The sequence below is a fragment of the Macaca thibetana genome, chromosome 14 (genome assembly GCF_024542745.1).
Source record: "Macaca thibetana thibetana isolate TM-01 chromosome 14, ASM2454274v1, whole genome shotgun sequence".
NCBI lineage: Eukaryota > Metazoa > Chordata > Mammalia > Primates > Cercopithecidae > Macaca > Macaca thibetana.
Window position 1 is genome coordinate 121,549,347 of NC_065591.1, and position 14,993 is coordinate 121,564,339.

Here is a 14,993-nt window from a genome sequence, read left to right on the forward strand (position 1 = left end):
TCACTGTAGCCTGGGCAGCTGCAGCACCTCTCCCCATCCACTTCCTTTCCTCTCAGGACTGTCTGCACCACTCCAGCCCGGAGTGATCTTCCCAAAATCTGGTCACCCCAGTCTGTTGCGCAACGCCCGCCACGGCTTGCAGTGCAAAAGCAGTAACTCCTTCATGACCGACATGGCCATGTTATCTGGCCCCTGCCCGTCCATCCTCAGTCTCCAGTGCGGTCCTCACGCCTTCCCCATGCTCAGTGTGAGGGCTTCCTGAACATGCTTTGCTCTCTTTTTTTTTTTTTTGAGAGTGAATTTCACTTTTGTTGCGCAAGCTGGAGTGCAATGGTGCGATCTCCTCTCACTGCAACCTCTGCCTCCCTGGTTCAAGCGATTCTCCTGCCTCACCCTCCTGAGTAGCTGGGATTACAGGCGTGCACCACCACGCTTGGCTAATTTTTTGTACTTTTAGTAGAAACGGGGTTTCACCATGTTAGCCAAGCTAGTCTTGAAATCCTGACCGCAGGTGATCTGCCTGCCTTGGCCTCCCAAAGTACTGGGATTACAGGTGTGAGCCACTGTGCCCGGCTACCTTTGTTCTCCTTAAACTTGTGGCATTCTCCACTGCTTCAGGCCGTAGCTGGCCAGGCCTATGTGATGGCTTGGTTCATAACTCACTTCATTTCCAGACTCCCAGCCCATCCTCTTCCACAGCTTTCTACCCAGTCCTCTGTGGAACCCTTCGTGTCATGTTATAATCGGTGGTTTTCATCTCTCTCCCTATGTACATGGTGAACCTGAAGACTGGGTCATAGATTACATCCCAGATGCCCAGGGATTGTTGAGTGAATGAGTTGATGCAGGGGTGAGTATGTGGCTGGATGTGAGCAGGCTGGGAAGCCATCAGAAAGGTCAGGTCAATTAACGGTGAACGCAGAAGGCCTGGGTGGGTCCCAAGGCCTCACCTGGCAGCTCTTGGGAATCCTTTGAGGCTGTGGAATGGGACAAAAAGGATCTCACAAAAGCAGCTTTTGGGAAGTCATTTTCTGGTGGCAACAGATTACAGTGAAGCAAGATCGGGTATAGCCCAGGTCGGAAAACTGAGCTTCGGCCTAGGCCTGCGATTCTGTAGGGAGTTGGCTGTAAAAAAGGCCAGAATGGAGCCGGGCGCGGTGGCTCAAGCCTGTAATCCCAGCACTTTGGGAGGCTGAGACGGGCGGATCACAAGGTCAGGAGATCGAGACCATCCTGGCTAACACGGTGAAACCCCGTCTCTACTAAAAAAATACAAAAAGCTAGCCGGGTGAGGTGGCGGGCGCCTGTAGTCCCAGCTACTCGGGAGGCTGAGGCAGGAGAATGGCGTGAACCCGGGAGGCGGAGCTTGCAGTGAGCTGAGATCCGGCCACTGCACTCCAGCCCGGGTGACAGAGCGAGACTCCGTCTCAAAAAAAAAAAAAAAAAAAAAAAAAAAAAAGGCCAGAATGGGGCCGGGCACAGTGGCTCACGCCTATAATCCCAGCACTTTGGGAAGCCAAGGCGGGCAGATCACCTGAGGTCAGGAGTTCGAGACTAGCCTGACCAACATGGTGAAACCCCATTTCTACTCAAAATACAAAAATTAGCCAGGCATGGTGGCAGGTGCCTGTAGTCCCACCTACTTGGGGGCAGTTGAGGCGGGAGAATCACTTGAGCCTGGGAGGTGGAGGTTGCAGTGAGCCAAGATCATGCCACTACACTCCAGCCTGGACAACAGAGTAAGACTCCATCTCAAAAAAAAAGAAAGGAAGGCCAGAAGGGGATGGACGCCGGGGCAGCGAGAGTGGACCAGGGCTCAGGCAGGCATGGGGAGAGATGTGGAGGCAGAGGCTCGGTTTAGTGCTCCAGGGTCGGGGAGGTGCCCTGGCTGGGTGGTTCAGTAACCTTTTGACTTTCCTGAGAGGTGAGGGAAAATGAAGCGGGTGTTCATGCCTTTCTCTTGTCACATACATTTTCTATTTTAGATATGTATTTTTCCAATGCTTTATTTTGAAATTTTTCAAACCTACAAAAATGTTGTAAATACAATGAATGAAAAAAAGGACTAGTACAGTAAACACTTTTTTTTTTTTTTTTTGAGACAGAGTCTCGCTCTATCCCCAGGCTGGAGTGCAGTGGGGTGATCCTAGCTCACTGCAACCTCCATCTCCTGGGTTCAAGCAATTTTCCTGCCTCAGTCTCCGGAGTAGCCGGGACTATAGGTGTGTGCCACCACACCTGGCTAATTGTTTGTATTTTTGGTGGAGACAGGGTTTCACCATGCTGGCCACGCTGGTCTCGAACTTCTGACCTCATGATTCCCCTGCCTCGGCCTCCCAAAGTGCTGGGATTACAGGCGTGAGCCACCGCACCTGGCCATACAGGCAACACTCTTATATCTCTGATCTACATTCAGTGATTGAGTTAATCACATTTGCTTTCTCTCTGTTTGCACCCGAGTGTATTTTTCTGAGCCATTTCCCAGTTGGGGGCAGCCATTGTGAGGCTTCCCACCAGGTGCCTCGGCCTGTGTCTCCAAGAACGAGGACGCTGTCCCACACTGAGAAATGGCGGCATTGCTTTGTGCTGGGAGCTGATGTACGCATCGTAAATGTCCTCCAATCATGCCCATCGTGTTCTTCTTTAGAAGTTTTTTTTGTTTGTTTGTTTGAGACATACTCTATCGCCCAGTCTGGAGTGCAGTGGTGCAATGCAAGCTCACTGCAACCGCCGCCTCCCGGGTTCAGGTGATTCTCCTGCCTCAGCCTCCTGAGTAACTGGGATTACAGGCACCTGCCACCACGCCCGGCTAATTTTTGTATTTTTAGTAGAGATGGGGTTTCACCATGTTGGCCAGGCTGGTCTCGAACTCCTGGCCTTGTGCTCCTCTCACTTGGAGCTCCCAAAGTGCTGGGATTACAGGCGTGAGCCACCGCGCCCGGCCTTCTTCGGAGCTTTTTTAAAAAAGTTCTAGGATGCAGTCAAGGGTCATGCCTTGTATTTAGTCATTAGGTTTCTTTAATCTCATTTTAATCAATAACAGTTTCTCTATGCCTTTTATTTTTTGTTTTTTTATGGCATTGACATTGTTGAAAAGTTCGGGCCAGTTATCTTACAGGATGCCTCGCAATTTGGGTTTTCCCGACTCTGTTTTCGTGGCTGGGTTAGGAAGCAGTGCATGGGTGGTGCTGTACACTTCTCGGGGAGAGCATGATCCCCAGTGACAGCGGCTGATTGGGAGAGGAGCCTGAGCACCTGGCTCGGGGAGCCCAGCAGATTTTGCCATCATAAAGGGCCTTCCACCTTGGCTGTGAATACACCATCACAGGTGATTCTTTGAATCAGCGTGAGTGTCTCGTTCTCCAGCCGTATTTTACCTAGCGTCTCAGTGTCCGTTGGTAATTCTCACATTTGTTGATTATTACTGTGGTAGGTGAGAATGTGGTTCCTTATTGTACTGTTTCTTCAGCATTTAGGAGCTGATCACTTTTTCTTTCTCTCTCTCTCTCTTTCTCTCTTTCTCTCTCTCCCTCCCTCCCTCCCTCCCTCCCTCTCTCTCTCCCTCCCTCCCTCCTTCCCTCCCTCCCTCCCTTCCTTCCTTCCTTCCTCCCTTCCTCCCTTCCTCCCTTCCTCCCTTCTTTCCTTTTTCTTTTCTTTTTTGAGGTGGAGTCTCACTTTGCTGCCCAGGCTAGAGTTCAGTGGTGCCGTCTCGGCTCACTGCAACCTCCACCTCCTGGGTTCAAACGATTCTCCTGCCTCAGCCTCCTGAGTAGCTGGGATTACAGGCGGCCACCATCATGCCCAGCTAATTTTTGTGTTTTTAGTAGAGGCGGGGTTTCACCATGCTGGCCAGGCTGGTCTTGAACTCCTGATCTCAGGTAATCCACCCGCTTCGGCCTCCCAAAGTGCTGGGATTACAGGAGTAAGCCACCACACCTGGCCAGAGGCTGCTTTTTCTCTGTAAATAATAGCTTTCCTTTGTCCCTTTATAAACTCTTTTGAAATTACTTTTTAGACTCAGGGTGGACCGATGGATTATCCCACCCATTTTTATTATTCCGCCTGTGTAGTAGTGTCACCCTGTCACCATTTATTTCAGGGTTCTTATTGTCCTCATTTTAACCAGCTTTGTCAGACGGACCACATTGGTGTTTGAGTGCTTGATTGCTTCCTGCAGAAACAAAATGTTCTAGGTTTGCTTTATGCTTTCCATTAAGACCCAGATCTGAAATCAGCCATTTTTCCAAGGAGCCCTTGTTCCTTTCAATAGAGAAGGATATTTAGACACTAAGTTCTGGGTGCTGCTAGAGACAGCACTGGTTTTAGACCAGTTTTTAAGAATTGTGAGCCAGTGGGCATGGTGGCTTATGCCTGTAATTCCAGTACTTTGGGAGGCTGAGGCGGGCTGGTTGTTTGAGGTCAGGAGTACGAGACCAGCTTGGCCAACATGGCGAAACCCTGTTTCCATTAAAAATACAAAAATTAGCCAGGCGTGGCTGCGCATCCTGTAGTCCCAGCTACTCGGGAGGCTGAGGCCAGAAAATCGTTTGAACCTGGGAGGTGCAGGTTACAGTGAACTGAGATCACGCCTCTGCACTCCAGCCTGGGTGACAGAGTGAGACTCCATCTCACAAAATAATAATAAAATAACGTAAAAATAATGAGCCTTTCCTGATACCTCTGATCCCATTCCACATCTGTGCCTCCCTTTCCCCACACTAGGGTGGGCGCCCGCTCTGCAGTGCACATGGAACAGCTTCAGAATCGCTAAACCTATTCCATAGCCAACAAGAAACTTAGTAGATACAACACAACATATTTTTCAATTCATTTTGGTCTTAGGTTATATACCATTACATTAAAAATTTATTTGGGCGGGGCATGGTGGCTCACACCTGTAATCCCAGCACTTTGGGAGGCCAAGGGGGGGGGGGCAGATCACGAGGTCAGGAGTTCGAGACCAGCCTGACCAACATGGTGAAACCCCGTCTCTACTAAAAATCTAAAAATTAGCCAGACGTGGCGGGCACCTGTAATCCCAGATACTCAGGAGGCTGAGGCAGGAGAGTCACTTGAATCTGGGAGGCAGAGGTTGCAGTGAGCTGAGACTGCGCCACTGCACTCCAGCCTGGGTGACTGAGCAAGACTGTCTCAACAACAACAACAACAACAACAACAACAAGAAAAAAGAAAAGAAAAATCATTTGGGTTGATTTTTCTGTTATTCCTCCTGTGAAAGATCAGGTTCATAAGATACCTAATTTTTGGTCATCAGATTAAAAATGTATTCAAGGAGGGGGGTAGAGAGTTTAAGAGCAGTTTCTTACTGCAGCGGGAGGCACTTAGTAGCTTCTAGCTTAGGGTCAAGACCAAGTAAGAGCTGGCACCGTCATCTTCTCTCAGCAGCTGCTGTGCCTCGTCCATGCGGAGTCCTCTGGGAACGCGCGGGGCTGCGGGGCCCTGTGCACAGACCCGAGTGACCGCGCGGTCTCACAGCGGCTCCCCCTTCCAGGTACTCGGACCCCACGCAGTGGACGGCCTTCCTGGGCTTGCACGACCAGAGCCAGCGCAGCGCCCCCGAGGTGCAGGAGCGCCGGCTGAAGCGCATCATCTCCCACCCCTCTTTCAACGACTTCACCTTCGACTACGACATCGCGCTGCTGGAGCTGGAGAAACCGGTGGAGTACAGCTCCGTGGTGCGGCCCATCTGCCTGCCGGATGCGTCGCATGTCTTCCCTGCCGGCAAGGCCATCTGGGTCACAGGCTGGGGACACACCCAGTATGGAGGTGAGCTTCGGGCTGACCCAGGGCTCCACAGAGGGCCTGGGGCCTTCCTCCAAGGCTGTGTTTCCTCTGCGTGTCCAGCCGTGGGGCGAGGGGCCGCCCAGTCTCCCTCTGCCTGGCAGCATGAGGCTGTCCAGGGCGGAATGGAGGCCTTTAGTAAAAGGGGCATGGGATTTGCAGCCCGGGCTCAGGACTGAAGGCTGGCTTTGCCCCTAACTACCTGAGCAACCCTGAGCGAGTTGCTTAAACTCTGACCCTGTTTCTTCATCCGCATAATGAAGATAGCAACACCTTAAGCCCAGTGGTGCTTAAGGCACGTGAGGGGTGGGTATGAAGGGAAGCAGGCCATTAGTTGGCAAAGGCTAGATTGAAAAAATCCACTCTATAGCATATGCTGAACATTTGTAGACTTTGGAAAGAAAACGAACAGGACATACAGCTCCAGTGCCCTCACAGAACCCCGGGGGCATTTGCCGCACCTTCCCTCTCTGCTGCTTGTTTCCTCACCCCTGCTTGTGGCGGCGTCTGTTCCCTCTCAATTCGCCTGGCAGATCTCAGCATGCCCCTGCTTTCTCTAGGTGGCTGCTAATGCCAGAGCCCACTGAGTAGACGCGGATTACCCGTTTGTCAGCCCGGGGCATCTGGGCTGTTCCAGAGTTTTGCGAGTCAAATGACCCGTGGGGAGCGCCTCGAATGACGCTGCCCCCGAAGCAGCCCGGCTCCCAGCCCTGTCCTGCCCTCTCCCCAGGCACCGGCGCGCTGATCCTGCAGAAGGGTGAGATCCGTGTCATCAACCAGACCACCTGCGAGAGCCTCCTGCCGCAGCAGATCACGCCACGCATGATGTGCGTGGGCTTCCTCAGCGGCGGCGTGGACTCCTGCCAGGTGCGCCCCGGGGCAGGAGGGTGGCAGGTAGGCCCCGGGAGAGGCGGGACTGGGGACTCACGGCAGGGCTTGTCTCCATCCAGGGTGACTCTGGGGGACCCCTGTCCAGCGTGGAGGCAGATGGGCGAATCTTCCAGGCCGGTGTGGTGAGCTGGGGAGACGGCTGCGCTCAGAGGAACAAGCCGGGCGTGTACACGAGGCTCCCTCTGTTTCGGGACTGGATCAAAGAGAAAACTGGGGTATAGGGGTAGGGGCCACCCAAATGTGTACGCCTGCGGGGTCCCCCACCGTCCACCCCAGTGTGCGCGCCTGCAGGCTGGAGACTGGACTGCTGACTGCACCAGCGCCCCAGAACATAGACTGTGAACTCCATCTCCAGGGCTCCAGATCTGCCTAGAAAAGCTCTCCGCTTCCTCAGCCTCCGAAGTGGAGCTGGGAGGTGGAAGGGGAGGACAGTGGTGGTTCTACTGGGGGCAAAAGTTTGAAGACACAGCTTCCCCCAGCAGCCCCAAGCTGGGCCGAGGCCCGTTTCTGCACAGCTGGCTCCCCTGTCTCTAAGGAGCAGTGGGAACAGAGCCTCCGGGCCTCCTCAGTGAAGGTGGGGGGCTGCCGGATCTGGGCTGTGGGGCCCTTGGGCCGTGCTCTTCAGGAAGCCCAGGCTCAGAGGACCCTGGAAAACTGACGGGTCTGAGATTGGAATTGTTTTACCAGCTCCCAGGGTGGACTTCAGTGTGTGTATTTGTGTAAATGAGTAAAACATTTTATTTCTTTTTAAGTTTCTTTTCCTACTGGAGTTGCGCCCTCCTTTCTTCTTCCTACTGGAGTTGCAAGAAACGGGACGTCCATTCCCCTCAGCACAGACCGGAGTCAGGCTGGGTGGGGACCACAGTGCAGGTGCTTTCTCCAGGCCAGCAAAGGGCTGGTTTTGCTCTGACCTGTGGCTTCCGAGACCAGGGGCCTGGTGCCCTGGTAGGAGGGACACGCGAGTTGGTGAGGTGGGGAGACGAATGTGTGGGGATGGTGGAGAGGGGGTACACTGGTGCCCAGGCCCCTGTCCAACCTAGGAGAGGGAGGAGCTTTGTCAGAGGAGGATGGGCGGAAGTGTGGCTTCGTGTTTGGTGGAGAGGTGGTCATGTGAGCGCACACACAGGGACAGATGTGAGGCAGTGCATGAACACCTGGCTGGCTGTCCAGTGAAGGCTAAGCAGATGGGTCCCAAGGCCTTGGAGGAAGGGTACTGCCTGGCTCAAGGGCACCCACACCTCCTATGCCATCCCCCTTGATTTTTTTTTTTTTTTTTTTTTGAGTCAGGGTCTTGCTTTGTCACTCAGGCTGGAATGCAGCGACACGATCACAGTTCATTGCAGCCTCAGTCTCCTGGGCTCAAGCTCTCCTCCTGCCTCAACCTCCCGAGTAGCTGAGACTAGAGGTGCCCACCACCACATCTAGCTAAGTTTTGTATTCTTTTTGTAGAGACAGGGTCTCACTATGTTTCCCAGGCTGGTCTCGAACTCCTGGGCTCATCATCTTCCTGCGTTGGGCACGTGCTGAGCCACCACCCCCAGCCTCCCTCGATTTTTACTTATTAATTTAAAATATTCTCTCTCTCCTTGCTTGGTGGCCTGAAGGGACAATGTCTAAATCTGGGGCAGGGTTAGGGAGCTTTTGGGGGAACATTTGACGGCTTCTGGTATGATGATGGACCACAGGAGCTTTGGGCAGGGAAGAGGACCCGGGGAGAGAAATGACATGGCCAGTGTCCGGAGGGCAGAGGGTAGCCTTGGCTCACCACTATGTCCCCAGCTCAGGCCTGTCCTAGAACATTGCTGATGTGTGTGTGTTCAATGATTTTTTTTTTTTTTTTTTTTTTTGCCTGCCATGAGTTATGGAAACAAAAGGGAGGAAATATAGTCTGATTGGAGCAATGCTGCAAGGCTTCTCGGGGGAGGTGGGGTTTGCAGTGCCTCTTTCTCCCTTTTTTTTTTTTTTTTTTTTTTTTTTTGGAGGTGGAGTTTCGCTCTTGTTGCCCAGGCTGGAGTGCAATGGCTCAATCTTGGCTCACCGCAACCTCCGCCTTCTGGGTTCAAACTGTTCTCGTGTCTCAGCCTCCCGAGTAGCTGGGGTTACAGGCATGCACCACCATGCCCAGCTAATTTTGTATTTTTAGTAGAGACGGGGTTTCTCCATTTTGGTCAGGCTGGTCTTGAACTCCTGACCTCAGGTGATCCGCCCGTGTTCCCCTCCCAAAGTGCTGGGATTACAGGCGTGAGCCACTGCGCCCGGCCTGCAGTGCCTCTTTCATTTTAGCCTGTTTTACCCTTTTGAGGGAGGGAGTGTTGCCTGGAACCTGTTCGAGAATATCTGTCGCATTTTCCTCCCCAGGGAGGGAAGGAACATCTGTTCTCACCAAGGCATGGGAAGTAGAGTGAAGACGACACTGAAGGACTCCTGTGTGTGCTGTAAATGTCATTCCTTTTCTGCTCTGACGTGCTCATTCCCTCCTGATAACGTTGGACAGAAGTGCCCAGTGCAGGCGCTGAGGGAATGGTCTGTGTTAAATGTAGAGGTTCCACAGGGCCTGTGGGTGGTCTGGTTCCTAAGTGTGCATGAGCCTCGGCAGCTGGGGCTTGGCCCAGGTGTAGACGTGGTCACCCATGCAGTGGGATTCAGGGAGGCGAGCCCAGCCCGTGCCATGCCACCACCCTCGGCTCCACTGTGGCTTCACAGTCTCCTGGACTGCTCTCTCCCCCAGGTCAGAGTCCCAACCGGGGAGCAGGGTGAACACGGATGGCCAGCCTTCAGGGCCATCCCACCCTTTCCAGGACTCTGTGCGGGAGGTCTGAGTGGGACAAGGCATGTCGTTTCGTTTCCTGGGACTCATAGGTGCAGAGTCTCATGCTTCATCCAGACCTCCTGAACAGAAACTGGGGGGCCCACTGGATGGGGCCAGTGGCCTGTGTGCTAAGAAGCGTTCCCGTGAGGTTGGAGAGCACCGTTTTAGCAGCAGGTCATGCCATTCCAAGTGCCACGGAGCAGCAGCATCACCAAGTGCTCCAGCAGATGCCCAGAGCCGCGGTTTAAAGGACGTCCTTGGTCCTCGGGGGATGCTGGAAGCCTGCCTGAATGTAGAGAAGCATTTGATCCCTGGAAAATCAATCAAGTGTCAATGCCTTTAAAAAGATTATGGGACCAAATCCTGTGTTACTTCTGGCTGGAGATCAGAAGATCAGGCTGAGACTCCCTGACTCTCCAGAGGCCAGACACATCACTCAGGCCCTGTGCTGACAGCTCTCACGAAGACAGAAGTCTCTGGTCCAAGAGCCTGAGCTGACGGGGTGGGAATGCCAGCAGGCTGTAGTTACTCCTTGCTGAGGATGGCAGTCCAGCCCTGCAGAGGCTGGGAGAGGCCAGAGGCCTGCACAGGTCTGTGCTGACCAGCCTTTCCTTCACCCAGGCGAAGGCCACAGCTGAGGTCTGAAGTGTTAGAGGAGGAGGTGGGAGGGCCAGGCCAAGGGCCCCCCGTGCACAGGTCCCCTGCACAGCAGGCTGGCCTCACAGGGGAAGAGCGCAGGGCTGCTGCTGCTGTGCCTCCACAAGCTCAATGCAGCCCCGCAGAGGCGTTGCCCTCCTGACCAGCTGTTTTCGTTGCTGAGATCTCAAGATGATCCAACTCTCTGATCCCCCTAAACTACCTTGTATCGCCATTGTTTTAGCTACGAATCATAACCATGTAAATTTAATGAAAGTTTAACCCGAGTCCTGCTTATTGCAGCCATGGCGAGTCCCACTCAGACCTAGAGTCTGCAGGAATCACAGTGAAATCTGGATTAGGAAGGACTTTATGGAAAAGGTAAGGTTTAAAATCCTGGACCCAGTTTGGAGGTCTCCAGAGACCTAGAGCTACAGACCCCAGGGGCTGAGAGGCTGTTGTTCAGGCCGGCGGCCGCACGGTGGCGATGTTGCGCTGTTCCAGGGCGTGGGCGCTCACGGGTGGGGCGGGGTGGCTGGGGCCGTCTGTTGTGTTCTTGCGGCTGCCTTCTGCCGCTTCCCAGTCACCTTTCAGGTAGTGAAATCGGTGCCTGGCTCAGGGTGAGCATCGAAGAGGTCCCCAGCCTGAAGCCTTTCCTGGCCAGCCCTTCAGACCCTTTAGTGTCCCCACCTCCAGTCTATAGCCAGGACCTGCTGGCTCTGGCACTGGGGACTGGAGGAGGACAAATCCTCAGGGCAGGCTCTGAAAATGGCTTTGGAGACTGAGGAGGACAGAGTGGTGACCTGTGGGCCGAGATGGGTGCCATCTCTAAGTGGAACTTTATCCCATGAGACACAACCGGCCGGCCCCAGAGACAACTGTGCAGGGCCATTTAAAAACCACACATGTGGGCATGTCTGTCCATACACATGTACACAGGTATTCTGGGGGCAGAGGGGTGTGTGCGTGCGTGTGTGTGTTGGGGATTGTGCAGTCCTGGAATAGACAGAATGTGCCACAAGAACATGACCTGGCTGTAACACCAGACGCCCTCTCCCTCCCCAGGAGCACCTGAGGGGCCTACAGACCCCAAGTCAGGTGCCTGTGACCAAACATTGCTTTTCACTTTTCATCAGTTTTCCAGGTTTGAGGCGTATGTGTGTGCATGTATGTGTGTATGTGGGTGTGGGTGCACGTGTGCATGCATATATGTGCGTGCTTGTATGTGTGGTGTGCGTGTGCATGCATATATGTGCGTGCTTGTGTGTATATGGTGTGTGTGTGCATGCATATATGTGTGTGCTTGTATGTGTGTGCGTGCATTATGTGCGTGCTTGTGTGTGTGTGGTGTGCATGTGCATGCATATATGTGCGTGCTTGTATGTGTGGTGTGTGCTGTGTGTGTGCATGTATTGCCCACCTGCAACTGCACGTTGGGGGTGTGTGTGTGCATAATGTGCATGTGTGTGGTGTGTGTGCGTGCATGTGTGTATTTGTGTTGCCCACCTGCAACCACAGGTGAGGAAAATTGGATCTTCAGCCAGTGATTCTCAAATACTTGCATTTCTTGGAGCAGTGAGCTGAAAGGAGAAACACGGTCCCCAGTGCTCTAAGGGCTTTCTGAGTCTAAGGGCTTTCTGAGTCCTATTTCATTTCAACCTCACAGCAGCCCCGTGGTCTTTCCCACTTCATAGATAGAACACCAAAGCACCAAAAATCTGAACAACCTGCCCAAAGGCCCCACACTCAGAACTATGGTATTGGATATCAGTGATCTGTCTCCAGAGCCAGCACTGTGCTCTCTCATGTCCACATATATCATACATACATGCATCTCTCCACCAGATGCCTGCAGCACTGTGCTCTCTCATGTCCATATATATCATACATATACATCTATCTACCAGATGCCTGTCTGCACTGTGCTCTCTCATGTCCACATATATCATACATACATACATCTCTCCACCAGATGCCTGCAGCACTGTGCTCTCTCATGTCCATATATATCATACATACATACATCTATCCACCAGATGCCTGCAGCACTGTGCTCTCTCATGTCCACATATATCATACATACATACATCTCTCCACCAGATGCCTGCAGCACTGTGCTCTCTCATGTCCATATATATCATACATATACATCTATCTACCAGATGCCTGTCTGCACTGTGCTCTCTCATGTCCACATATATCATACATACATACATCTCTCCACCAGATGCCTGCAGCACTGTGCTCTCTCATGTCCATATATATCATACATATACATCTATCCACCAGATGCCTGCCAGCACTGTGCTCTCTCATGTCCATATATATCATACATACATACATCTATCCACCAGATGCCTGCAGCACTGTGCTCTCTCATGTCCACATATATCATACATACATACATCTATCCACCATATGCCTGCCAGCACTGTGCTCCATCACACACATCCACACCGTGCACTATGTATCAGTCACATATTGTCACCAGCATTTCATAAAGAAAGGAGATTTTAACATGCTAACTGCAGGTAGCTCATACTCTTGGTATAAAAGACAGTCTTGTATTGCCAGGCGTGGTGGCTCATGCCTGTAATACCAGCACTCTGGGAGGCCGAGGCGGGTTTGGACTGTTTGAGTCCAGACGTTGAGACCAGGCCTGGGCAACATAGACATTTTTACCTGTCTGGTAAAAATGCACAAAATGAGCCAGGCACGGTGGCGGGCGCCTGTGATCCCAGTCACCTGGGAGAATCACCAGAGCCCAGGAGGTTGAGGCTGCAGGGAGCTGAGATTGTGCCACTGCTGCACTCCAGCCTGGGCAAACAGTGAGACCTTGTCTCAAAAAAGAAGAAAAAGTATTTTAAATGCTTTAATTTTTGTGCAAACACTCAAAACTGTCTCAGCAGCAAATATGTGTGGATCAGCATTTGGGAATGGTCCTCCAATGAGTCCTCTTTCTTTTGGGGACTCTGACAAACCTTCCAGAGCCCTCCAGGCTGTGAGATGTTCCTGCCAGAAGGCGCACTGCCCGGGCCAGGGGTTTGCTCTAGGCCGGGCATGCACTTGTCTTCCATCTGCACTGACATCCTCGACGGCATGGCTTCTTGGGTTCCTGGCGTCCACTCAGCCGGACGGAAGACGATTTTCATGGGCCACGATGCCACCTCAGTTTTCTCAGTGAGGATGGCTGATGGGGACGCGAAAGGGAGCAGAGTGTTGGTTGAAGGAAGTGAGGACAACAGCTATCTCAGGCCAGGCCACCGGGCTGTTCCTCAGGGTGACAATCAGGAAGGGAGCTTGGAAAGGCCCCAAACGCCACTAAGAATGATGAGACCAAACCCCAAAGAAGGAATGGGAGTATTTTTCCCCTGGCTTCATATCTTGGGACTGCCTGGAAGACGGTTCAAGCTGCTGTCCCATGAGATGACCAGCACAGCGTTGACAATGGGGGAAGACGTCAGGGTGGGCATCCCTTTAGGGGTGTGGGGGCACAGGTGCAACCCACAGCCAGGAGGTGCCAGCACAGGGGCTAGCTGGTCTACTCCAGGGCTTGGCTGGCCACAAGGAGAAGCCTTCCCATGGAGGCCGTTCCCTGCCCCGCAAGCTGATGCGTATATGACACTAATTGCTTCTGTGACCTGATATGCCTGCAGCGAGGACACTGTATTTTGATAAAGAGATCCTCTTAGGATTTCAGTGGGTTTGACTATCCTCTTTCTATTTTTCTCCTTTTCTCCTCCAGAGGAATGTCTCCTCCCAAGTTCCACCGTCCTGCGCCTACAACTTGGAGACCATGTGTTCATTCTACCCTTTCCACTCACTCCCATTGTTTCCTAAAAAGACACTGTCCAGAGCTGGTTGCGGGCATGGGTGGGACTCGGCTCCACTGTCTGTTTATTCCATAGTCTCAGCACCTTCCAGCGGGAGGGATGTGTGTGTTTTCCGGGGATGGGAACTTAGCTCTCCCTTGCCCTTGGCTTGGCTGCGGGCTCCCTCCCCCACACGCTGCTTTTACCTTGGAGGTTATCACTGTTTCCCCTGCCCACACCCCTGGATCAAGAATAACCCGGCCTCTGCGCCAGACCCTCTGGAACTTCATATGGTCTCGTTTAACTCAATAGGGAAAGAGCTCAACAGGGAAATTCTTCCATCCTCAGCCCGTGTGCTTTTTCCACAGAGCTCTGAGGACACAGTGTGAGGGAGGGGGTCGAGGAACCAGGCCCACCCAGGAAGGGTGGAGATCTCGGTCTCCACCAGAAGGACATTCGGAGAATAGCTCCCAGAATACACCGAGTATCTGACACCTCTTTGCAGCTCATAATCTGATTCCCATCCAAATCTCAATGAAGACAAATAGGACACAAGAAACGTATAGGTATAAACTAGGAAAAAAATGAAATCGGTTTGAAACATGTGACTCTGGTGCAAAAGAATGGTGCAAAACCAGCTTATTTGAATGAGCCAAGGGAAAGGATAAGAGAAGAAGCCACTCATTAATTCAACAAATCAGCCATCTGTGACTGGGGAAAGGGCACCCGGTGTAGGCTGGGGGGCATCAGGCCCCCAGGTGAGGCAGACACTTGGGAAACAAGGTCCTGGGCATGTCTGGGTGGGGAGACAGGTCACATTCCTGGCAGGGTCAGGTCATGGGGTCTGGCTGAGCAGCCTGTGCCGCCTACAGGAAAGTTGCCTCTGCCTGGGGCCTTCTGGGGTGTGTGTGAGGACCTCTGTGACCCTTCAAGGCTCAGTGGAGTTCTTGCTTCCCGGGAAAGCAGCTGCCTAAGGGATATCCTTTCAGAACTGGAACCTCAGGGTTGGAAAGAACCTGAAATTCAAGGTGACCTACGCCAAA

General features: G+C 52.8%; 1 protein-coding gene across 1 annotated transcript in view; it reads left to right on the forward strand.

Annotated features, from left to right (window-relative positions):
- The window catches only part of ST14 (ST14 transmembrane serine protease matriptase), a 53,886-nt gene extending 46,442 nt beyond the window's left edge, over window positions 1-7,444 (forward strand). The window contains exons 17-19 of the mRNA XM_050755948.1: window positions 5,513-5,787; window positions 6,533-6,669; window positions 6,753-7,444. Coding sequence (XP_050611905.1) covers window positions 5,513-5,787; window positions 6,533-6,669; window positions 6,753-6,914 — 574 coding nt within the window. The 3' untranslated portion in view covers window positions 6,915-7,444. The remainder of the gene's footprint in view (window positions 1-5,512; window positions 5,788-6,532; window positions 6,670-6,752) is intronic.
- The last annotated feature ends 7,549 nt before the right edge of the window (window positions 7,445-14,993 follow it).